Consider the following 23,513-nt stretch of genomic DNA (forward strand, 5'->3'; position numbering starts at 1 on the left):
TGATACATTCCCAGCTTTTTCTAGAAACATCTCTCTGGGTCACCGATTCACCTTTCTTCACCGTTAACTATATACCTGCGACGAACGCACATCCGTACACACAAAAATGTAGTCAGTAAAGGAAACCGAATACACATCTGTCCAAAATAGCCGCGTATTTCTTCTCTCCGCCACGGCAGTTACGCCTGTCATGTAGAGAGGCTGGAGTCATAGCTAATGCTAGCTAGGGTGTGCCTGGTGGTCTTTGCTAAAAGAGTTCGCAGCTCAGATTAAGAGCTGAGATTAAGAGCACGAATATTAAAAGATGCAAAAAGATGCAAAAAAAAGATGCAAAAAAAAAAAAAAATTTAAAAGATGCAAAAGCCCAGTGACTGCGTTCAGCCCACGAAGACGGGAAGTGAGTTACCAGCAATAGTTTGTGCAAGAGCCTTCCTGTTCCTTCTCACCGTGGATACCGCATCACGTGTCTTTTCTTTTCCTTCTCACCGTGGATACTGCATCACGTGTGTTTTCTGTTCCTTCTCACCGTGGATACCGCATCACGTGTGTTTTCTTTTCCCCTGGGGTCCTGCCTCTAAGACCAGCCCCCATTCAGCTGACTGCCCCACCCCCAGTTCAACACTAGTCCAGAGAAGAAGGGAACGGAGTAAATGTAATCCGGTATAAGCAGCATGGGATGGTTTTACAGGAACAAATCAGGAGCTGCTCTTTGCTACTTGGAACTGAAACTACATAGAAATGTTCCCATTTCTTTTCTTGGCAGGTGGAGCCGGACAGAATATTTCTGTCCATAAAGCCCCCAGAAGTCCCCTGAGTGGGATTCCAGTAAGGACCGCTCCTGCCGCTGCTGTCTCCCCAATGCAGGTATTTTGAGGGTCTTGGGAATGTGGGTGGTGGTCCAGGCCACGTGGATCCATGATGCTGTCTCATGCTCAGGAAACAAGAAGTGAAAACCACTTGGTGTATTTTTTGAGGCACGTTGAACATCATTTTTAATAAACCATGAATAGTAATAATGAAACTTCCATTGAAAAATTGCGATTTTGATGGGTGCCTGCGTGACTCAGTCAGTTAAGTGTCTGCCTTCTGTTCAGGTCATGATCTCTGGGTCCGGGGATCCAGCCCCGCATCGGGCTCTCTGTGCAGTAGCGAATCTTCTTCTCCTTCTGCCTCTGTTCCCCCCACCCCATGGCTAGTGCTCTCTCTCTCTCCCTCTCTCTCAGATAAATACATAAAATCTTTTTTTAAAAAAATTACAGTTTGAGGCTTAATAAAGGTCTGAGACACTGTCAACCTCATACGATTTATTAATGACATTTTGTTCCCCATAAGATACATCTGAAGTTTTCAGTTCAATTGTAATTTTTACCAGAAGTGGATATTGAACTAGCTGTTTTTCTCAAGGAAGTGTTTTGTTTTTTTTTTAAAGCACCGCAGGGAGAGAAAATGTTTGCGGTTTATAATTTCTCAGAGTTCGCTGCTTGCCATCTCTGTCACCTTTGACATATTCTGAAGGTTCTAGACCAGAGCTTCTTGGCCTCATGGCATTTTCTTTTCTTTTTTTTATTTTAAGATTTTATTTTTAAGTAATCTCTGCACCCAACCTGGGAGTTCCCAGCCCCGAGATCAAGAGTCGCGCGCTCCACCGACGGAGCCAACCAGGCCCTCCTCTCGGCATTTCCTAAGACCAAGACTTTCCATGTTACAATAACATTCAGCAGCTCCTGCTGAGCCAAGGGCAACATCAGTCACAAGTGCCCTTTTTTGGCGTCCTTAGTAGCCAGTGTATGTTGTTTGGGATCTTTTTTTTTTTTTTTTAATTTTATTTATTTATTTGACAGAGAGAGCGATCACAAGCAGGCAGAGAGGCAGGCAGAGAGGGGGGAAGCAGACTCCCCGCTGAGCAGAGAGCCCGATGCGGGGCTCGATCCCAGGACCTTGAGATCATGACCTGAGCCGAAGGCAGCGGCTTAACCAACTGAGCCACCCAGGCGCCCCCCCCCCACCTTTTTTTTTTAAGATTTTATTCATTTATGACAGAGAGACACAGTGAGAGAGATCACAAGCACGGGGAGCCAGAGAGGGAGAAGCAGTCTTCCCACCAAGAAGGGAGCCCCATGCAGGGTTCAATCCCAGGACTTTGGGACCATGACCTGAGCCGGAGGTAGATGCTTAACAACTGAGCCACCCAGGCGCCCCTGTTGTTTGGGATCTTTTCAGTTTTTCTTTTACTTTTTCTTTTTTTTTTTTTTTTTTTTCACTTTTTTACCCTGGAAGATACCTTGTACTACACTTCATATGTAAAACCAGGTAAAGCAATTACTTATAATAATCACCGAGTTTATTTAATAAAACTGAAACAGATCATGCTTCATTTTGACTTAAATTCATTGAGCTACACACACGAGGTTGCTGATAAAACATTTAACAGCTGGCTCCTTGCCAGGGGGTGAAAGCCTGGGTTTGTACTCCGATCGTCGCCAGCATCTAGCTAGCTCCCTGACGTCAGTGAACACGGAGCTGAGAAGAGACATTTATCACGTGGTATTTCTAGAAAACAGGGGGAGTAAGTGTAAGTAACCCCAGTCATCGTGGGAAGACTAATAAAAAGGAAGCAGTGAGTTTTGAGTATCTAGTTCTTTTGCTTATAGTATAGTTTAATCTGAATAGGGGCCGTGTTGAAAACTAGCTTGCAAAATTCCTGAAGATTTAATAATTGGTCCTTGTGAGCAGGTACGCACCACCAGCTCTGATTCATGTATAAAGTATAGCATGCGCCTTTTAAATATATACAGCTTGAATGTTTCTGTGTACACACACCCATGTAGCTAACACCGAGATAAAGCATCTTCATCTTCATCGAATCAGAGGGCCCTTTCCTGCCACCACCCATGGGGAATCTGTTAACGTAGCCCTCATTCTGACCTCTGTTAGCCTTCCATTACCGTCACACTGATCTAGTCCGTTGAAAAGAGAATGCGTTAGGGACGCCTGGGTGGCTCAGTCGATTAAGACTCTGCCTTCCGCTCAGGGTCCTGGGATTGAGCCCCACATCAGGCTCCCTGCTCAGTGGGGACCCTGCTTCTCCCTCTCCTCTCTGCTCATGGTCTCTTCTCGCTATCTCTTTTTATAAAAAAAAAAAAAAAAGAGAAAGAGTGAGTTAAGAACTCTGCTTTGCTCCCTAGCCCCAGAAATAACCACTGTTTATGGCTTGTTGTGTATCCTTCTAGGTGTTTTTCCTTCATATGAAAATTGTGTGTGTGTGTGTGTGTGTGTATATAGGGAGGAGAAAGTTTTATAAATTGGATCACACTGCACATTGTTCAGACACTGACTCATTTCACTTTGTCATTGGAATGTAGTCCCTGAGGGCAGGGATTTTTTTTTTTTTTTTTTTTTTTTTTTTTTTTTTAGAGAGAGAGAGAGAGCGGGCGCCTGTGTGCACATGTGAGCAGGGGAGAGGCAGGAGAGGGAATCTTAAGCAAACTGCATCCAGCACAGGAGGGGTTTTGCTTGCTGTTATGCCTCTTGTCTGCAACGGTGGCGGGCACACAGTCCTATCACAGTAGGAGCTCAATCAATATTTGTTGAATGAGTGAGCGAATATACCGGAGACATCTTCTACTGTCAGCGTTTGGAGAAATGACACGTTCTTCTTAAAGGCTGTGTGACGTGCGGTGATCTGTTTAAGCACTCCTCTGTTGATGCACCTTCCTGCACAAACAGTACCAGGAAATTCCGTCCATGGGTTTTCGCCCACTTAAGGATCCTTCCTGCAGGAGAGCGTGTCAATCACCCTTAGCTTCCAGATACCGGAAATCACGAGAGTCCGTCCCGTCCCGCAGAAAGGACTTGAATACTGAGACTCTGGTCTCCACTGTGCTTCCAAGAAAGGTTCCCAGAACGTCTCAAAGGTGGCCCGTGAGAGGAACTTCTATTTCTGGCAAGTCTTTCTCTAAGGGCTTGCCTAGAACTACTGCTCCTGTCAAAACTGGCAGCCGCTTTAGGCTCCCAGAGCCACAGATGTGGTCCCGCCCGACCTCACAGATAACCGTCCTCCCAGATTTGTTCCAGGATTTCCTTCTTTTTGAGACTGATTAATATTCCATTGTGCATATAGACCCATTTTTTTTTATCCCATTCATCTGTCCATGGACGGGTAGTTTGTTCCGAGCTCTTGGCTATTGTGAGTAATGCTGCCAGGAACATGGGCGCGCAAAACATCTCTTCTGGGTTCTATTTTCAGTTGTTTGGGGTATAGGCCCAGAAGTGGGACTGCTGGGTGGTACAGGAGCCCCACTTTTAATTTTTTGAGGAACCTCCCTACTGTTTTCTGTAGTGGATGCACCATTTTCCATTCCCGCCAACGGTGCACAAAAATTCCAGTTTTTCCACATTTTTGCTAACACTTGTCATTTCTCTCTTTTTTTCAAAATAATGACCCTCCGAACAGATGTGAGGTGATATCTCACTGTGGTTTTGATTTGCACTTCCCCGAAGATGAGTGATACTGAGCATGTTTCCGTATATCTGTTGGCAGTTAAAAATCAGTGTTTTTACACACCCCCTAGAATATACGTAGAATTTTCCAGGAACAAGGAGGGGTGGGGGGAAAAAATCCCTGCTCAGCGGGGAGTCTGCTTCTCCCTCTCCCCACCCACCCCCAGTCAAATGAATAAATAAATTCTTTTAAAAAAAGATATTGGGGGCGCCTGGGTGGCTCAGTGGGTTAAAGCTCTGCCTTTGGCTCGGGCCATGATCCCAGGATCTTGGGATCGAGCCCCGCATCGGACTCTTTGCTCAGCGGGGAGCCTGCTTCCTCCTCTCTCTCTCTCTGCCTGCCTCTCCGCCTACTTGTAATTTCTGTCTTTCAAATAAATAAATAAAATCTTTAAAAAAAGATATTGAAAGAATAAGTTGTTTTAAAAGCTAACCCTGGTGATTCCTTTGAGCCTGAGAACTGCGGCATGGATGCGCCACACACCATGTTTATGTATCAGGTATCACAGGCTCACCATGCTGGTGTGCCCTTTGGTTTTTTAGAGACATTCAACGTACAGCGGTGTTCGGCCGGCCAGCAAAGGTGTGACTCAGCGTTTGGATCTTCCAGACCTTCCCCTCTCAGGTAATATCTTAAACAGCAAACGCTTTTGGGATGCCTGGGTGGCTCAGTTGGTTAAGGGTCTGCCTTTGGCTCAGGTCCTCATCCCAGAGTTCTGGGATCGAGCCCCACATCCTTGTAGGGCTCCTTGCTCAGCAGGGAGTCTGCTTCTCCCTCTGCTCCTCCCTCCTGCTGGTGCTCTCTCTGTCTCTTTCTCTCTCGCTGACAAATAAATGAATAAACTCTTTAAAAAAAACAACAGGGGCGCCTGGGTGGCTCAGTGGGTTAAGCCTCTGCCTTCAGCTCGGGTCATAATCCCAGGGTCCTGGGATGGAGCCCCGCATCGGGCTCTCTGCTCAGCGGGGAGCCTGCTTCCTCCTCTCTCTCTGCCTGCCTCTCTGCCTGCTTGTGATCTCTGTCTGTCAAATAAATAAATAAAATCTTTAAAAAATTAAAAATAAATAAAATAAAAAATTTTTAAAACCGCAGATACTTTTGACCTCTTATTTTGTGAGGTTTACTTTTCTTCTTTGCCTGAAACCAAGCTTAGAAAAATAGTTGACGGCATTTATTCCAAATGATTTAAGACTCTGTTTGTGTTCTGGATGTTAGATCCTGCTTCCGGCCACTGTACTTCTCCGTGTGCATCTGTTCGGGAGAGATGTCTAGCTTGGGGAGCTTTGTGTTGGTTTTTTACGGAATCTCAAGAGAATATCTTAACCATCTTTAGAAGTAACTATTTTTAGAAAAAAAAATCTTATCTGATTCTGAAGGTCTCTTGCTTCCACAATTCCTACAATATGCCTCTTTAGCGCTGCCTTTGCCTTTGAATGTAGCCCTCTTCCTGTTGTTACTCCGGTATTTTTTAAAATCCGGACCCTGCCGGTGACGCAGTGGTTGGAATCCACGATCCTCCCTGTCGCTTTGTCACTCCTGCCCCTCGAGTGCTGGTGGCCAGGGTGAAGCCGCAGTTATGGAGCGGAGCGGGGCACACACGGGTGGGCTTGCCTCTTGGCCCCGTCATTCCACCTCCTGGGGCTGTGGTTTCCTCCTCTCTGGGTTGGAAATAGTGCAGTCTCCCTCAGAGGTTCGCTCCAGGGGCTGAGTGAACGCGGCTGGCTGTGGGCTGAGCGGAAGGGGTGACCTTGACCTTAGCTTCTGTTGCCTTTCTGCTCAGTTCACCTGTGAGAGCAGACATTCGCAGAAGGGTAAGCTTGTCCCGAGTATATGCCTCAGAAATGTATGTGTATGACTCTGTCCTTACTGTAAAGCCACAGAAAAGATGAAAAGAACACTAAACAAATTCTTTACTGGTGCCTCTAGCAGGGCACGAAAGCCGGAAATCCAGACTGCGTAGATAGAAAGCCTTCGTTTCTAACCGTCAGACAAGACTTCTGTAACGTGGTTACTGAAGGAATTCCACTGTTCTTTTAGATCTTGGTCAAACATGGTCAGGTTTATTCTTAAAATAGTCGTTTCTGTGAGGTTTTACTTTTTGACTGAGAAGTCTTTTACCTCACCCCCTTCTTTCAATCTTTTTTAAAGATTGTATTTATTTATTTGACAGAGAGAGAGATCACAAGTAGGCAGAGAGGCAGGCAGAGAGAGACGGGGAAGCAGGCTCCCCGTCGAGCAGAGAGCCGGATTCAGGGCTCGATCCCAGGACCCTGAGATCATGACCGGAGCCAATGACAGAGGCTTTAACCCACTGAGTCACCCAGGCGCCCCACCACCTTACTTCTTTTCACTTCTGAATTTCGTTTTCTTTTTCATGGCATAAAAGGGTTTTAGACTTTAACATCGATATTGAGGATTTGAAGACTCCCTTGGTCCGTCCCCTGCATTTTGCGCATGAGAGACTCCAGCCGTACAGAGATCAAGTGATTAATAATCCCCCCTCCCTGATTTTGAATGGCTCTGGGACCAGGGTGGCATTCTTTCTGCCATGCTGCCTTCTGGTAACGAGGCGGGGGATTGCTCTGATCAGCAACACCATAAAGAAGTGATAAAAGTTTATCATATAAGGACTTGGAGTCAGAATAATGACTCCAAGGAAGAAGGAAATGCTAGGGGCGCCTGGGTGGCTCAGTGGGTTAAGCCTCTGCCTTCGGCTCAGGTCATGATCTCGGGGTCCTGGGATCGAGCCCCGCATCGGGCTCTCTGCTCTGCAGGGAGCCTGCTTCCTCCTCTCTCTCTGCCTGCCTCTCTGCCTACTTGTGATCTCTCTGTCAAATAAATAAAGAAGGAAATACTAAGGACGGGAGCATAGGAGAAAAAAAACAACAAACAGAAAGGGTGAGTGAAGCCAGTAGAGCTCTTCTTTCTGTGCCGACGGGGAAGGAGGTCAAACGAGAGTATTGGAAACCCGCCTGATCTGCGATCTCGCCACTTGCTGTGTAGTGGAAAATCGGGGATAACTTGGTTACGGGCACAGTGATGTATTCTTAGGCAAGCTTATTTTTGTTTGGTTTGGTTTTGTTTTTGTGATTGTGGCTAAAATACCCATAACAGAAAACATACCATCTCAACCATGTTTTTAAGTACCACATGAGCTTTTGGTCACAATATTTGTGTCTTCTCTGTCCCTCCCACTATGCCTTTTGTGCGAAGAAGCCGTCGTTTTAATTGACAGGCTAAACCTGGCGCTCAAACCCCAGTAGTTCTTGCCCCAGGGTAACCCGTTCCTTGTCAGTGCGCCCCTTTGCCCCATCAGACACCTGTCTACGCGGAGGAGTCTATTTGGTGTATTAAAAAAGGGTTACGCGGTAAAAACTGCTTCTTCGGGTTAGCCTTGCCAGCATTGAGGTCATCAGAAGCTGCCAAAAGGAGATTAATGCACTGTTTTTGTTGTTCTCTTTAGTGATGTAAGCACTGTTTTCCCTCTCCTCTTCCAAGCTCATTAGCCTCACTCCCCACTTTGCTACCCATAATTGGCGGCTCTTAGCCGTACAAGCATTGTTTTCTTCCATGACTATTTATGGTGTCATAGGAGGCGACCGTGGGCCCAGCCTGGTCACAGAGGCCTGTCGTGTGGCGCTGAGCAAGCCACCGTGGTTCTCTGAGCTCCCGTTGCCTTTGCCTTTGTCAGTCCAAACCAGACACTCTCGACATTTTCTCCCGGTCTGTGCTCTGGTGGTGCTTCAGGAAATACGATCCGGAGGATTCCGCCTGTTTCATTAACCTGTTTTGACTCCTAATAGAACAGCAGAGCAGAGTCTTTAAAGAATTTATGTTCGCTTATTTTTAGCAAGCCAGACCGTATGACTGGAATGGCTTTTTTTTTTTTCCCCCTATAAAATCATGACCATTCTTGGTACCCAGCTTTTTGCCTGCGGCCACCTGTGACTTGAAAATCCCACTGGGTGCCTTCCAGCCAGCTCTCTCTCTCTCTCAGATGCCTGTCGGTTCAAACAAAGTGCTTTACTGGGGCGCAGGGCTGGCTCGAGGGGGTAAGAGCTGTGCAGAGGGTTAGGAGGGCTTGGGTTCACGGCACCAAGGGTGGTGTCTTGAAATTCTCATAATTTTCAAATGAGGGGCTGATTTGGCATTAGTCTCTGTAAATTACATAGTCAGTCCTGCCTGGAGAGTCCTTTCTAGAAAAGACCATGTCCCGGTGTGCGTTTTTTTACTTAACTCTATAAACTTACACTTATTATATATTTATACTTAGGAATCCAGTGAGAATTCTGTTGTACTTGAGAAGAAGGTGTGGTGACCAGTCAAATTTCTCTTCTTCAGGAATAGGTGACTGTATTGTTCTCCACACAGATCTTCTAAAGGGAAGGGGTGAAGACCTGAAACCGGACCCTTATCTCCGGAAGAGCCCCTCGCTGGAGTCCCTGAGCAGACCCCCTTCTCTGGGCTTCGGGAACACGAGGCTGCTGAGCGCGTCCACTGGGGGCTTGAAACCGCAGAGCAAACTCAGGTATCACGTTTACACGGTGAGACGGGGCTGGGCTGGTGGCCTTGTAGTCTTCCTTCTGTTTCACCGCCTGTGGTCAGTTTGTTCGCATGTGTATTTCTCCTGAATGAAAACAACCAGACACAGAACGTGCCTTCAGCGCGGGAGGCGGGCCCTGGGCAGCAGGACTGTGCAAAGTGAGAAAGGGCCGTGAAACCAGAAGTGGACGCAGACTCTTGGGGTGTCGTTAGTTGGGTTGAGAAGTCTGGAAGGGGGGAGGCAGCATTTCTGCCAGGGGGCCTGCGGGGGTTCCCGTGAGGAGCCCTGCACAACATTCAGGGAGCTGGGGGTGGTTTCGTGTGGTTAGACTGTCCTGGGGGCTTCATGAGGACCGGCCCTGGCAGACGCGTCATCATCTCCTAGTATGGGCTGGGGAGGCGGACGGGTGCTCAGATTATCCCCGCTGGAAAGGGAGGTTGGGGTCACCTGGCGAATGGTCTCCACTGCCAAGGTTAGAGGTTCCTGCTCTTTTTGGTAAAGCAGGGAGGAGCCACTAACCTTGTGGGATTCGGATTTGGGTTTTGAGTAGCGGTGCAGGAAGCGGTGCATACGGGAGGGCTTGGAGGGGCGCCCTGAAGTCAGCATCACGAGCTCACTGGCAGTGACGGGAGGGGAGAGCCGGGGGGACAGAGACGGCCAGGGTGGCCACCAGAGGCCCGGCGTGGCTCCCACCTCGGCCAGCTCTCCCTGTTCAGTGCTCCTGCTCCCCCGGGCCCCAGCAGGCCAGCCACTTCCCCACCCTCGCCTCTCCCGCCGCTTCTCCACGCGGAGTCCGTCTTCGAAAACAGGAAGCGCAGCCCGTGCAGACCTTCTCAGAAACCTCCCCTGACTTGTCGTGCACCCTTCCACCCGCGCTCCTCGTTCTGCTCCCTGCGTTCCCCGCGGCTCGGCCCCCCCAGCTCCCCCGCCACTTCCCTCCTCAGCCTTTGCAGTGACACGAGCTTCTGCGACCACTCACAAGGGCCCGGCCTGAATCGTCTCCCTCCCGTCCTCTCACACTCCTGAGTGCTTCCCCTGCAAAGTCAAACCCTCCACGGGCTGGTAACCAGCCACCCGGGTGGTACCGACACCCCCTTTCTCTGCCTTCCCTGTCTTACGCTCATGTGGGGTATTTAATGCACCGTCCTGTCGTGGGAGCCTTTGTCCCCGTTTATTTCGGCTGCGCTGTAGTACACAGTGAATCTTCATCTCACACGTCGGTCTCTTTCCCGGGCCCCGGGGCCGTGCTACACGCACAGCACCGGGCAGCCAGTGCTTGGGAACAGGTGGACAGACAGATACACAGAACTAGCCGCTTGGGGAGTAACGGCTGCCTGGCGGACATGCTCACTACCATTATGGGTATTGTAAAGGATTTTATGAAAGTCTGAATAAGTTCAGCTCTTGGCAGATCTTTGGGTGTAGCGTGTATTTGGACCCAAATAGATGAAGTCATACCTTTCAGAGATTCAACTTAAAGCCTCAGATACTACATATTAGCCTTGTTTATGCACAGGAGATTTAAGTGATCAAAACTGCTTTTAAGGCCCAGAATTAGTGCTAGCCTGAAACTGCTCTTTTCTCTATGCCAGAAACGCGTACGAAAAGGCTATGTGTATGTTAATATGCAATTTATATTATTACCCTTCATCATGAAAGATTAAATTAGTGATTAATGTGTTATTTTATTTTCGTATCCACGTCACTGAGACAAATGACAGGATAGAAATCACTTGTTTTGGAAGTTCTCATCCTATTATTATTAATTTGGAGGGAGTGTCGTATCTAGTTAACTTTATTTTTTAAAGAAACCTGTTCTGTTAGTGTTTTGGTCATCCATGGATACAGAAGCTCCTTTCAAAACCTTCATTTCAGTCTTCCCTAGTTTGTCAGACCTAGAAATTCAGTTCTAAGCGATGAAGTAATAAACAGGCACAGTTACCATAACTGACCACAGAAACTCGGGGACTTCAGTTTACAAATATACCAGGTGCAAGGGACAACAGCCATCAAATTACACAAGAAAATTTTTAATGCAACTATGACTCTTCTTAAAAATCTCTCTACCTTAATTCAGGTGGCTGAGGTCTGGAATCATCCCATTACTCTTAAAAATATTTTTAAAGTATTTTTATTAAGGGACACCTGGGTGGCTCAGTCAGTTAAGCTGCTGCCTTCGGCTCGGGTCATGATCCCAGAGTCCTTGGATGGACCCCCGTGTCAGGCTCCCTGCTCGGGGGTGGGGGGGGGGTCGGCTTCTCCCTTTGCCCCTGTGTCCCCTCTTGTGCTCACTCTGTCACTCTCAAACAAATAAAATATTTTTTAAAGTATTTTTATTAAGTATCAGAATGTTACAAAACAGTAACAATAAAATGCGTGTAAGGTATAAAGAACAACAGTGCTGCTGGGGATCAAGCTTCCAGTTTGAGGAAAATAAAGTTATTATTACCACTGAGATCTCCGGGAAGCCCCCTCTCTGCGCCACTCCAGGGTCCCCACCGTCTCTGACTATGATATGTGTTGTTCTTTGCTTTTCTTTCCCAGTTCTCACAGCGGATGCTTGTATCCCCAAACAATATCAACAATATCAACAATACGTTACTACGTTAAAAATTTTGTATACATGGACGCATGTTATGGTTTTTTCTTTTTTTATTTCAAAATTGTTCCTGCCGTTCGTTCCAAGTTACTGCGTACATCTGTAATTCATCAGTTTCTACTGCTGTACAGTATTCCGGTGTAGGAATACACTGCCGTTCTCCCATTTTCCTGAGTACGTACATTTGTTTTCGGGTTTTTAGTATACACAGTGCTACTATGAGCGTAATTGCACGTGTGCTCTGATGATACACACATCTAGGGGTAAGTCCTGTTTCACGGGCTTTGAATTGGACAGGTCCACTCGGATGTGGATTTTTTCTGATAAACACAATACAGTATTATATATTTGTTTTCTCTTTTTTATCATTTTCTTACTATGTTCTTTCTCTAGCTTACTTTTTTTTTTTTTTTTAAGATTTTATCCATCCATTTGACAGACAGAGATCACAAGTAGGCTGAGAGGCAGGCAAAGTGAGAGAGGAAGGGAAGCAGGCTCCCCGCCGAGCAGAGAGAGCCCGAAGCGGGGCTCCATCCCAGGACCCCGGGAACACGACCCGAGCCGAAGGCAGACACTTTAACCCACTGAGCCACCCAGGCGCCCCTCTCTAGCTTACTTTTATGTAGGACTGTAGTGTACAATATATATAACCTACAAAATACGCGTTCATCGACTATATGGTATCGATGAGGCTTCCTGTCCCCAGAAGGCTATTAGTGGTTAAATTTGGGGGGAGTCAAAAGTCGTACGTGAATTTTCAGCTGTGGAACCAGCGCCCCATTCCCGATGCTGTTCAGGGGTTAACATGCTCATAAATTGTCTATTAACAGCAAATGTTCCAGAGATACATCAGCTGTTTCGTTCCTGCTCTCCTTCATGCTGTTCCATCACTGGGGGAATCTAATTCTCAGTTCATGATAGTCATCGTGGAAGACGCTGTGTGGTCTTAAATCCCTTAGTAGTATGTGGATAATCTTAGGTAGCGTACAGATTAACAGATGTCTACAGCAAACTGAGAATTAGAATGCTATTGTGTACTAATTAGTAAAATCATTTCCTTTGGCTAAACAGGTGCTCAGAATTGAGTTAACATAGCACACACTGAGAAGGGCCCCCTGTGGAGTGTACAAAGGCCCTGTTTTGAGTCATTTTTACTGATGATCACCTGGTATCTCCTTACCAGCACCAGCCAATCTGGTGTTTTTAAATGCTCTTTCGGTCTTCCTTTTATATGTTATGTAGATAAGGTGAAGCCTTGAAGCTTGTGGAGTGTTTTTTCTATAGCGTCTTCAGTGAAAACGGCACTGTACTTAAGTCAGTTAAGGGCTAGGTGGACGGAGCCAACAGATGGATTTTAAAAAAACAAAACCAAAACCAAAACCAGCCTCTTCCCAGACTTCCAGTAGCCAAGAAGTACAAATTAATTTTTCTTTTGTATCGTGAGGCATAATAAAATGCACTATTAATGCGACCGATTTGGTTGTTTCTCTTGAGTCTCCCTGGGTTGACCTAGACTTTGGCTTTTCTAATCTAGTTACTTGTCTCATATGTACTTGAGGCTTCTAAACATTAGCATCTTCTCTTTACTCTGTGCTCTTCTTTCTAACCAGCGTGGAAAGAAGAGACCCACTGGCTGCCTTGGCCCGGGAATATGGCGGCTCCAAGCGTAACGCTCTCCTGAAATGGTGCCAGAAGAAGACAGAAGGCTACGCGGTGAGTGATGGCGTCGGCCAGCCTCCAGCCAGCTCTGGGCAGCAGCAGTCCTGGGCCCGTATTTGTCCTGTGCGTGCAGATGCTTGGTGTCTAATTGTTGCCCTTCTGCTCTCCTGGGGAGGGCCGCGGTGGTAGTAGGGTTTGCTGTGATGCCAAGTGGGACCGAGAGCCAGTCCAGCCAACAGACTACAGACCTCAGTGCGGGTCCGCATCTCCTGCACCTTTTTCTTTGCTCAGAGGAGATGTAGACGCCGCAAGCAATGGGCCCAGCAGGCTGCCTCAGTCCAGGGAAGACAGCCTTGGCTGAAGCACCTTCCCAAAGAGGGTGCCTCTCCCTGACTGACACAAAGGCCCCATTTTTTCTGTTACTTTAGAGCTGTTTGCGTTTAGTTTAAAGTTTCAGTTTATCAAGACAATATTTGTCTTCTGGGAAGGTTACACGGGGAAGTAATGCTTGATAGAAGTGTAAGCTTTGTTATTAAGCAATATCATATACAAAGGTAAAAATTCACCAAATAGCAGGTACAGTTTCATGGGCCGTTATGACGCGAAAACCCAGGCCGGCACGACTCCCTTCCAGAAACGGAGTATTGTCAATTCCCCCAAACCTTTCGTGTGACTTTCAGATCCTAGCCCTTCCCCACTCCCGAAGACAATGTCGTCCTCAGTTCTTTTCCTCGTGGTTTTCTGCAAAAAGCATCCCTAAATGCTGTATTAGTTTTGCCTGCCCTTGAACCTTACATAAATGCAATCAAAACCTGTCATACCAGCATCCGGCTCTTCCCCTACGATACGAAGTTATCAAGGCTTCTCCGGTTTGTTCATTTTCTTCACCCCTTGGAACCTGTTGTGGGATCACACCCACGATGCATCCGCTCCTTCCATCCGCTCCTTCCAGTCTTGCGGGGCAGATGAGTTATTTCCAGTTCAGGGCTGCCGTTACGTGGTGCCGGTGCGTTCTTGTGCATTGCTCTCGGAACACAGGTGCGCTCACTCTTTCTGGATCTACACCTAGAAGTGAAATTACTGGGCCATCGGGTGTGCCCGTATTCAAGATCGTGCCAAACAGATTTCTGAAACAGTTGTGCGGTTTGCTTCCCCCCCGCAGCCAGAGAGGCGAGATCGTTTCTCCGCATTCTCACCGACAACCCCAATCTTGTTACTGCCATTCTTTGGATAAGTGTGTGGGGGCGTCTCCTTGTGCTTGGGGCTTGTAGTTCCCTGCTGGCGGATGAGGCCGAGGACTTTTCCACATGCTAAGTGGGTGACATCTGGGTAATCTCTTTGGGGATGTGCTCTGTAGGTCTCTTGCCCGTCTTAAAATCAGATTGTCGGGGCGCCTGGGTGGCTCAGTGGGTTAAGCCTCTGCCTTGGGCTCAGGTCATGATCTCGGGGTCCTGGGATCGAGCCCCGCATCGGGCTTTCTGCTCAGCGGGGAGCCTGCTTCCCCACCACCCCCCATCTGCCTCTCTGCCTACTTGTGATCTCTCTCTCTGTGTCAAATAAATATATAAAACCTTTAAAAAAAAAAAGTAAAATAAAATCAGATTTCTGTCTTTCCCTGGTTGCTTTCAGGAGCTCTTGATATATTCTGGATATCCATCCTTTGTCAAATAGAGGTATTGCAAATGTCTGCTCCCACAGTGGCTTGAATTTTCGCTTTTTTGTTGAATGAAGTCTTTCATTTTAATGAAGTCTCATTTATCCGTCTTTTCCCAGTGGCTAGTGCTTTCTGTGTCCTATTTCAGAAATCTTTGTCTGTTCCAAGGACACAAAAATATTCTCCAGTGTTTTCTTCTGTAAGTTGGATTGTGTTCCCTTTCCCATTAAATAGCAACCCTCTTTAAAATTGCCATCTCCAGGGCGCCTGACTGGCTCAGTCAAGTCGGTAGGGCATGTGACTCTTGATCATGGGGTCATGAGTTCGAGCCCCACTTTGGGTGCACAGATGACTTAAATAAATAAATAAATTTTAAATAATCAAAATAAACTTGTCATCTCCCCCCTTCTCCCCACGCAGGCCCTGCTTTCCCACACCTTTACCCCACTTTGCTAAAAATTCTGAAGATTCCGATACCCCAACACTCCTTCCCCAACCTTAAGCTTTGGGGGGGCGGGGACAGAGAAAGAAAGACCCAAGCAAGAAAACAAGGCCTCGGCCAGGAGCCAGGCCCCAGATACTTGAGTGGCAGCAGGACTGGGATTGTCTTTATAATGGCCTGGATGAGTGGGTGCAATTCAGCTGTAAATCTCTGCTGGCACCCTGGCTGTGTTCCTAGGGCCCTGCTGCGCGCTGGCCAGTGCGCCCAACGCTGGTGATTAATTTGGTGGAGGCGGAGGTGGAAGTTACCCACATCTCACCTGCCTCTCCCCTGCCTCTCCGAAGCTAGAATCTGTAACTTCTAGCATGTTTTAATGGGCTGAGTTTTAAGGTTTGAGCAGCCTCAGACTTCAAGTGTCAAATTAGAGCATTAGAGTGTCCAAGAGGCAAGAAATACATGCAGTGATAGTCAGATCCCCTCCTCTGGGAGATGGAATTTAAAAATAGTTTGGCCGGAAGTGGTCAGTTACTTGCATTGCTTTCAAAGTCGCTGGTGTGCTTCTCTTGCGGCGTAACAAAGTCCCAGGTTCAGGGACTTAAAACACCTGTTTATGAGCTCACAGTTTTTAGAGGTCCGAAGTCCAGCACGATGTAGCTGGAAATGGGATGTCAGCCGAGCAGTGTTCTCACCTGGAGGCTCGGGGGAAGAACCCACCAGGTGTTTCTCAGGCCGGCGACAGGTTCCCTGTGGTTGTAAGACCGAGGCTCCCCGCTTTCTTGCGGATGTCAGCCCGGGTCACACGCAGCAGCTGGAGCCTGGTCAGATTCTTTCCCCATGGCCCCCTTCCTCCTCGGTCACCAGCAGCCATCACATCCCGCCCGTGTGGACGCTTTGGATCTCTGACTTCTGCCTCTAGCCTGAGAAAACTCTGCTTTAAATAAAGTCTCGGGATGCCTGGGTGTCTCACTGGGTTAGGTGTCTGCCTTAGGCTCAGGTCATGATCTCAGGAGCCTGAAATCGAGCCCCACATTGGGGTCCCTGCTCAGTGGGGAGCCCGATTCTCTCTTTGCCTTCCATTCTCCTCACTTGTGTTCTCTCTCTCTCTCTCTCAACTAAATAAAATCCTTAAAAAATTTTTTTTCTAAATAAATAAAGCCTCATGTGATAAGGTTAGGCCCACCCAGAGAGTCTCCCTGTTTGGGGGACTGGCTCATTAGCAAGCTTAATTCCATTTGTCAGATCCCTTTGCCAGGTGACCTAACAGATCTTGGAAGAAACACCGGGTAGTGGAGATAGTGGGGGTGTCTTAGAACGCAGCCACCAGGCCCAGTTGTCAGTGCTGACTACTTGTTAAGGCATCGAGGAACGTTTATGCAATATGTATGCCGGGGCCTGACCCTGGATCTCAGGAATTGCAGTCCCCTAGGCAGGGTCCTGGGCCTCAGGCCATTCTTGAGCGCAGGCAGCCTTGAGAACCTCGGATCTAAGAGTCTTACCTCTGCCTAAGAAAACCCTTACAGGGGGCACCTCGGTGGCTCAGTGGGTTAAGCGTCTGACTTCGGTTCAGGTCATGATCCCAGGGTCCTGAGATCGAGCCCCACATCGGGTTCCCTGCTCAGCGGGGAGCCTGCTTCTCCCTGTCCCTCTGCCTGCTGCTCCCCCTGCTTGTGCTCTCGCTGTCAAATAAGTAAAATCAAGAAAGAGAGAGAGAGAGAAAGGAAGAAGGAAGGAGGGAAGGAAGGAAAAAAGAAAACCCTTTTGGTTCTGGATCCCAGCTTGCCAAAAGCCTGTGTGTTGTAAAAAATTAAAAGCGTCAACGGACATGAACCCAGGAACACGAATGTCCTGGACAGACATCGCGGGTTAATCGTCTAGGAAAAGTAAATCTGACCCTGAGGAAGAAACTGTGGGATTCTCTGTCACCTTGTGGTCCCAGCCACTCCTCTCTTCTAGTTTTCTCTTGCTGTGATTTAGTACAGATTTAGGGGTGGAAACGACACCCATTTATTATTAGCTCAGCTGGGCTCTTCCCTGGAGGCCCTGGGCCAGAATCAGCTTTCCTAAGCTTAAAGTTCACTCAGGGTGTTGGCAGAACTCATCCTTTTAAATTTCCCTTTGACCTTGACGGAATCACCAGCGTTGGGCGCACTGGCCAGCGCGCAGCAGGGCCCTAGGAACACAGCCAGGGTGCCAGGTGCAGACCTGTGCGGTAACTGTGCCTCGTCACGCTTCTTGGGAGGGGCGAGGCCCGTGCCGAGACGTACAGCTGAACTGCACCCACTCATCCAGGCCAGGTCCCTCAGCGGAGGGAGGGGAGAAGGTCAAGTGCAATGACCATCCTTAGCCTCGCTGAGGTCCGAGGGCTCCAGGACAGGGACAGCAATGGCAGAGGACACTGCAGCGCCAAACTCGTTGACTTCACAACTGTGGGGAGCCCCCCTCCCCTACTGTTTTCTGGGTATTGGTAGGACCTCAGCACTCCCATGCCTTAGCGCTAGAAAGTTCCCTTTGGCCCAAAGACGCGGGGGAGAACAAGCTTTCATAAGTGGATTTGGATTTGCTAGAGGCACTGCTGTGTCGGACTCTGTCGCTGGACCCAGTGATTCGGAAGTTTCCCGACCAATGAGAAAACCAGCACACACGGAGAGAGCAGGGGGTTATTTACCGTTGCCTCTCGAGTTCATTTCTTGCTCAAGGGAACCTCCGTCTTCTGATAACGTGTTCTGCATGTTGGTAAGTGTCCTGTGGCCTCCCTGGTAAGCTGTGTTGCCAGACTCTCCTTCACAGGAAAAGGCTTAATTCCTGAGAGATCAAACCAGAAGCTTTTGGAATAGGTGAATAGCCCGGGAGCTCCTTCCTCCTTGTCAGGACGTCGAGCAGAAGAACATTTCTGACAGCAGCAGGAGCTCCATGGATTTAAATTTCTGTAAGATCTTTGCCCTTTCTAGGGTTTTTCTTCACGAGGCTTCTCTAGTCCCTGGTGTGTAAATATCATCTAATTAGCTCTTCCTTATCTTTTACTAAGATCATTTAAGTAAGGCAGTTTAGTAAGAAAATCTAGTTGCCAGCAACACAGTTTTTCCCCCAAATCATCCCATCATGTAGCATTGCGATTCACATTTAATCTTTTAATTTTAAACCAAGGCTGGATCAGATTTTGAGGGGCTTCTCATTTTACTTCCCGAGCACTGAGACGGCGGACTGAGTTGCGAAGCGCTGAGGGCACCTGGCTGTGGCCTCAGGGGCTGCGGTCATTAGGAACTGGGTGTCGCTGTCACTGTACCAGGGTGGCTCAGAGGGCTCCTGGCAGTTTCTGGGAGAAATCGCCAGAACGCTTCTGATGATGACCCAGGACAGTCAGGCGAATTTAGATCATGAGATGATCGGACTAGTTTTAGTCCAAGGTTGGGGTGTGGGAGTCACCAAACTGATTTTATGAAAACGTGCGTAGTCTCAGCAAATCCATACTGAACGCCTGCTCGTTACTGTGCTCAGCAGCCAGGTCTAGACCAACCGCAAAGGGGAGCAGACAACAAAGAAAGAGAAGAGAAGGGCCAGGGGAACAGGCCCAAGGACTGTGTGGAGCAGGACAGTGCAGGGTGACAGGGGGCACCCTAGATCAGGAAGGGCTGTCCAAGGATGTCCCCTCAGCCCAGAATGATCGGAAGAGCCAGCCCAGTGGACAGGCAGAGGGAACGGCTAGAGCAAGAGGCTGGGGCAGAAAGCAGCCTGATGTGTTAGAGGGTCGGGACGCAGGCTGGGCACGACAGCAGGCAAGGTACTAGGTGGGTTGGGACCGACTGGAGAGTGGATCATGGGTTCATTCCCAGTGGAAATGGGGCTCAACGCTCCTGGGGGGCAGTTTAAGCACCAAAGGAGGAATGGTGGCTTGGCCTTTGCCACGGCCCAGGGAGAAGTGGTTGGTGACACCTTAAGTCATACACACCTTTGCCCTGGGTGTTCCCTCGAGTTCCGCCCTGGTCTCCACGGGAATTAGTGATCATCTTGTCTTCCCAGAGCTTTGAAGACCTTCCCTGCAGTGCAGGCCTTGACCGCCTTCATGGCTGCTGGGCCTTGAGCTCAAGATGGTGAACTGCATGTAAATTTAAAAAACTAAGCACTAACAGCCATGATAATTATGAAAAAACAATTTTTTTAGAGCAAGCGAGCAGCAGGGAGGGGCACAGTGAAAGAGAGAATCTTTATTTTTTTGAAAGTTTTAATTTACCTATTTTTGCAAGAGAAAGAGCACAGGAGCAGGGGGGAGAGGCGGAGGGAGAGGGAGAAGCAGACTCCCTGCTGAGCGGAGAGCCCCACTGGGAGCTCAGTCCCAGGACTCCAAGATCATGACTTAAGCTGAGGGCAGACGCTTAACTGACTGAGCCACCCAGCACCCCTAAAATTGCATCTTTTAAAGAAAGTAGCCAGATGCAAAAAAAAAAAAAAAAAAAAAAATTAACATATTCTATGATTCTATACATGTGAATTGTCCAGAGTCGGCAAATTCACGAGTCAGAAAGCACGTTAGTGGGGTGGGGGTGAGGAAGGGAAGCAGCAGTGACCCGGCTCCGGCTTCCTTTTGAGGCTGATGAAAACGGTCTGGGATTATACAGCAGTAAAAGTTCCACGACCTTGTGAATCTACTCAAAGCTACTGAACTGCACATTTCAAAAAGTTAACTTTAGGGGCGCTGGGGTGGTGCCTCAGTCACTTACGCTTCTGCCTTCGGCTCAGGTCATGAATCCCAGGGTCCTGGGATGGAGCCCCACGTCGGGCTCCCTGCTGCGCGGGGGGGTCTGCTTCTCCTCCCTCAGGCGGCCTCTCTGCCCACTTGTGCTCTCTCTGTCAAATAAATAAAATCTTTTTTTAAAAAGTTAACTTTATGTGAATTATATCTCAGTGAAGCAATTATTTTTTTAAACAGCAGTAGGAAGGGGTCTCATGGGGCATCGGGGAGGTGACAGGTAACGGGTAGATAGGGGTGGGTAGGAAAGTGTAATATAAATTTTAAATCTTCTTAAGTAGAACTTTAAAAAACATACCTGGGTACTACCTTGTATACTAAAAACTAATTGAAATAAGACAGATGCACAGGGTCTGGGTACTCTGATTTTTATTTGGGAGGTGGGATTCACAGGTATTCACTTTGTATAGCCCAAATATATTCTTTGCATCAAACATGTATTAGGACAGGGGGTGCCTGGGTGGCTCCATCAGTTAAGCGTCTGCCTCTGGCTCAGTCATGATCTCAGGGTCTTGAAAGCTTCTGCCTCCCTCTGTCTCTTCCCTGGCTTGTGCGCACTCTTTCTCTCTCTCAAGTGAATAAAATCTTTAAGAAAAAGAAAAATGGCACCTTTTGAAGTGATACACTTCAAATGCCCTTTCCCTGAAATGCGTAGCTCAGAATTGTCTCTTGGCCCGGCCCCATCTTATTTTTCAAAGACAGTGAAGTGAACACTTGGTATTCCCAAAGCTTGTGCCATTTGAAATAATACTAATGTAGGGGCGCCTGGGTGGCTCAGTGGGTTAAAGCCTCTGCCTTCCGCTCAGGTCGTGATCTCAGAGTCCTGGGATCGAGCCCCACATCGGGCTCTCTGCTCCGCGGGGAGCCTGCTTCCTCCTCTCTCTCTCTCTCTGCCTGCCTCTCTGCCTACTTGTGATCTCTGTCTGTCAAATAAATAAATAAAAAATCCTTAAAAACAAAAAAAAAATAATACTAATGTAGACCTGATCCTGTAACGGTAGATTTGAGCCTCCACTCAGATCAGTGTTCAGCCGGGAGCCTGGGGGCCAAATCGAGCCAACCACACATTCTTCTAAATAAAGTTTTATTGGAACACGGTCACTGGAACACAGTCATCCTGAGACATTTTGCTTGTAACTCTTTCATGCTACAACTACAGGGTTGAGTCCTTACAGTAGAGCCTTTGGGGCCGTATACCTACAAAATTATTCACCGTCTGGCCCTTCCCAGAAAAAGTTGGCGGACCCCTCCCTGCGATACAAATGTACACAAGTGTCTTCTCTTACTCAAATCGTACGGGGCTCTTGCATGTCAGGTAGCAAGAAACAGGTGTTAAGAGAGCGAGAGACTGACTTCAAAACCCATCTGAGTTTTTATGTTGCAAGACTTGGGCTGGGGAGGGGTAGCTGTAGTGTCCGGAAGGCACGCACAGGCCTCTTTGAACCTCTTTTGAGCCCATGAGCTGGGAGCTCTGTCTTCTTCTTCTTCTTTTTTTTTTTTTTTAGATTTTTTTTTTTAATTTATTTATTTGACAGACAGAGATCACAAGTAGGCAGAGAGGCAGGCAGAGAGAGAGGGGGAAGCAGGCTCGTTGCTGAGCGGAGAGCCCGATGCGGGGCTCAATCCCAGGACCTAGGATCATGACCTGAGCCGAAGGCAGAGGCTTTAACCCACTGAGCCACCCAGGCGCCCCTCTGTCTTCTTCTTTGTCCGAGAAAAGAGCAGTCTTCGGGTTGTCCAAAACAAGTCTTACTTTGCATCTGGAAGGAACACCCACGTCGCCGGCGGCCTCTGTTTTTCTGTCTCTGAGTTCCCACAGACAAGTACTAGCATATGCTCGCCCAACAGCAACAGCCTGGCGGCCCTGCGGAGCTGTTTGCTGTTTCCTTTGTCGAGACCAGTCTCCGGAAGGCCACCAGGCACCACTCAGAGAAAACATACAATGCTGTGATTTATTTATTGTCATCAGAGTGCTGCTTTTCCTGACTTCCTTATAACGAATCCTCAGTGGAAGATGAATGTCATCGTGGGCCTCTATTCTCATGGGGCCTTTCCTCACCCGGCGTCTCTGTATCCGCAGCTGTGTCTGAGACGCGATGATCTGTGAAGAGGTTTTCAGGGGCACCAGGCATTGTCTTACAACCTGAGGCAGCAGGAGAAATCGGTTTGGAAGATAAAGACAAAAGGCCTCGTTTCCCGAGAACTGATCTTCTCTTTAGTTGGGTATTTTCTGAATCTTTACACAAAGCATTAGTTCCTTTTATTATTAGAAATAAATGGTGTTCCTTGCTGTGTTCTTATTTGTATCTTTTCAATTTAAAAAAAAATCCTAATTCTTGGGGGGGAAATGCAGTGTTCCATTGTGTATAAACAGTGACATAATTCCTACCCTGTTGCTCAGTCCTGCTCTCTGAAAGTGTCATTTTGATAATAGTCTGATATTTTTCTTGAAATCAAGGTTTCTCAGGTTTGGCATCGTTGATATTTGAGGCCAGATAGTTCCTTGTCGTGGGGGCTGCCCTACACGTTGTAGGGTTTTAACCGTCTTTGGCCTCTACCCACAGGATGCCGTTACACTGTCCCAGTTGAGACAATCAAAAATGTCTCCAGGGGCACCTGGGTGGCTCAGTGGGTTAAGCCTCTGCCTTCAGCTCAGGTCATAATCTCAGGGTCCTGGGATCGAGCCCTGCATCGGGCTCTCTGCTCAGCGGAGAGCCTGCTTCCTCCTCTCTCCCTTTCTGCCTCTCTGCCTACTTGTGATCTCTGTCCAATAAATAAAAACAAAATCTTGAAAAAAAAAAAGTCTCCAGACATTGACAGATGTCCCCCACCAGGGGAGAGAAGGGAGGGATCACCCCTGGTTAAGAACCACTGTCTTAAATATACAAGTACATGTCTTTAAACTTTACAAAAATAGAGTTATACGTTGATACGCAAGGAGTGCTTGCCGTGGATGTATTGTGTTCCTCCTTCTGGGAGTACACGGCCAGCTGTTTCATTATTTGTAGCTCCTGCATGGATTTCCAGTGTAGGCATATGCAATACTTGATCTAGTGGCCTGGTTTTTAAAGATTTTATTTATTTATTTGAGAGAGAACACAAGCGGAGGGAGCAGAAGAGGCAGAGGGAGAAGCAGGCTCCCCGCTGAGCAGGGAGCCCCGTGTGGGGCTCAATCCCAGGACCCCAGAATCATGGCCTGAGCCAAAGGCGGACGCCCAGAAGACCCCTTAGTCACCCAGGCGCCCTTCTAGTGGCCTGTTGGTGGACCTTCCATTTGCTTGCCACTTTCCACCAGAATTTCTCAGGGCTCTGAATACACTCCAGCCGTTTTAAACAGAAAGGAATTTATTCAGTAAGGGTAGACGCCCCCAGAA

General features: G+C 48.0%; 1 protein-coding gene across 7 annotated transcripts in view; it reads left to right on the top strand.

Moving 5' to 3' along the window:
• SPECC1 (sperm antigen with calponin homology and coiled-coil domains 1) overlaps positions 1–23,513 on the top strand; it is a 268,950-nt gene that overhangs the window by 196,505 nt on the left and 48,932 nt on the right. For 6 of the 7 annotated variants that reach the window (XM_045985036.1, XM_045985034.1, XM_045985031.1 and 3 more), the window contains 4 exons: positions 764–864; positions 5,044–5,125; positions 8,840–9,026; positions 13,251–13,353. In XM_045985036.1, the coding sequence (XP_045840992.1) occupies positions 764–864; positions 5,044–5,125; positions 8,840–9,026; positions 13,251–13,353 (473 nt within the window). The remainder of the gene's footprint in view (positions 1–763; positions 865–5,043; positions 5,126–8,839; positions 9,027–13,250; positions 13,354–23,513) is intronic. The other variant, XM_045985032.1, reaches the window with a different exon arrangement.

This window comes from Meles meles, chromosome 18, assembly GCF_922984935.1.
Source record: "Meles meles chromosome 18, mMelMel3.1 paternal haplotype, whole genome shotgun sequence".
Classification (NCBI taxonomy): domain Eukaryota; kingdom Metazoa; phylum Chordata; class Mammalia; order Carnivora; family Mustelidae; genus Meles; species Meles meles.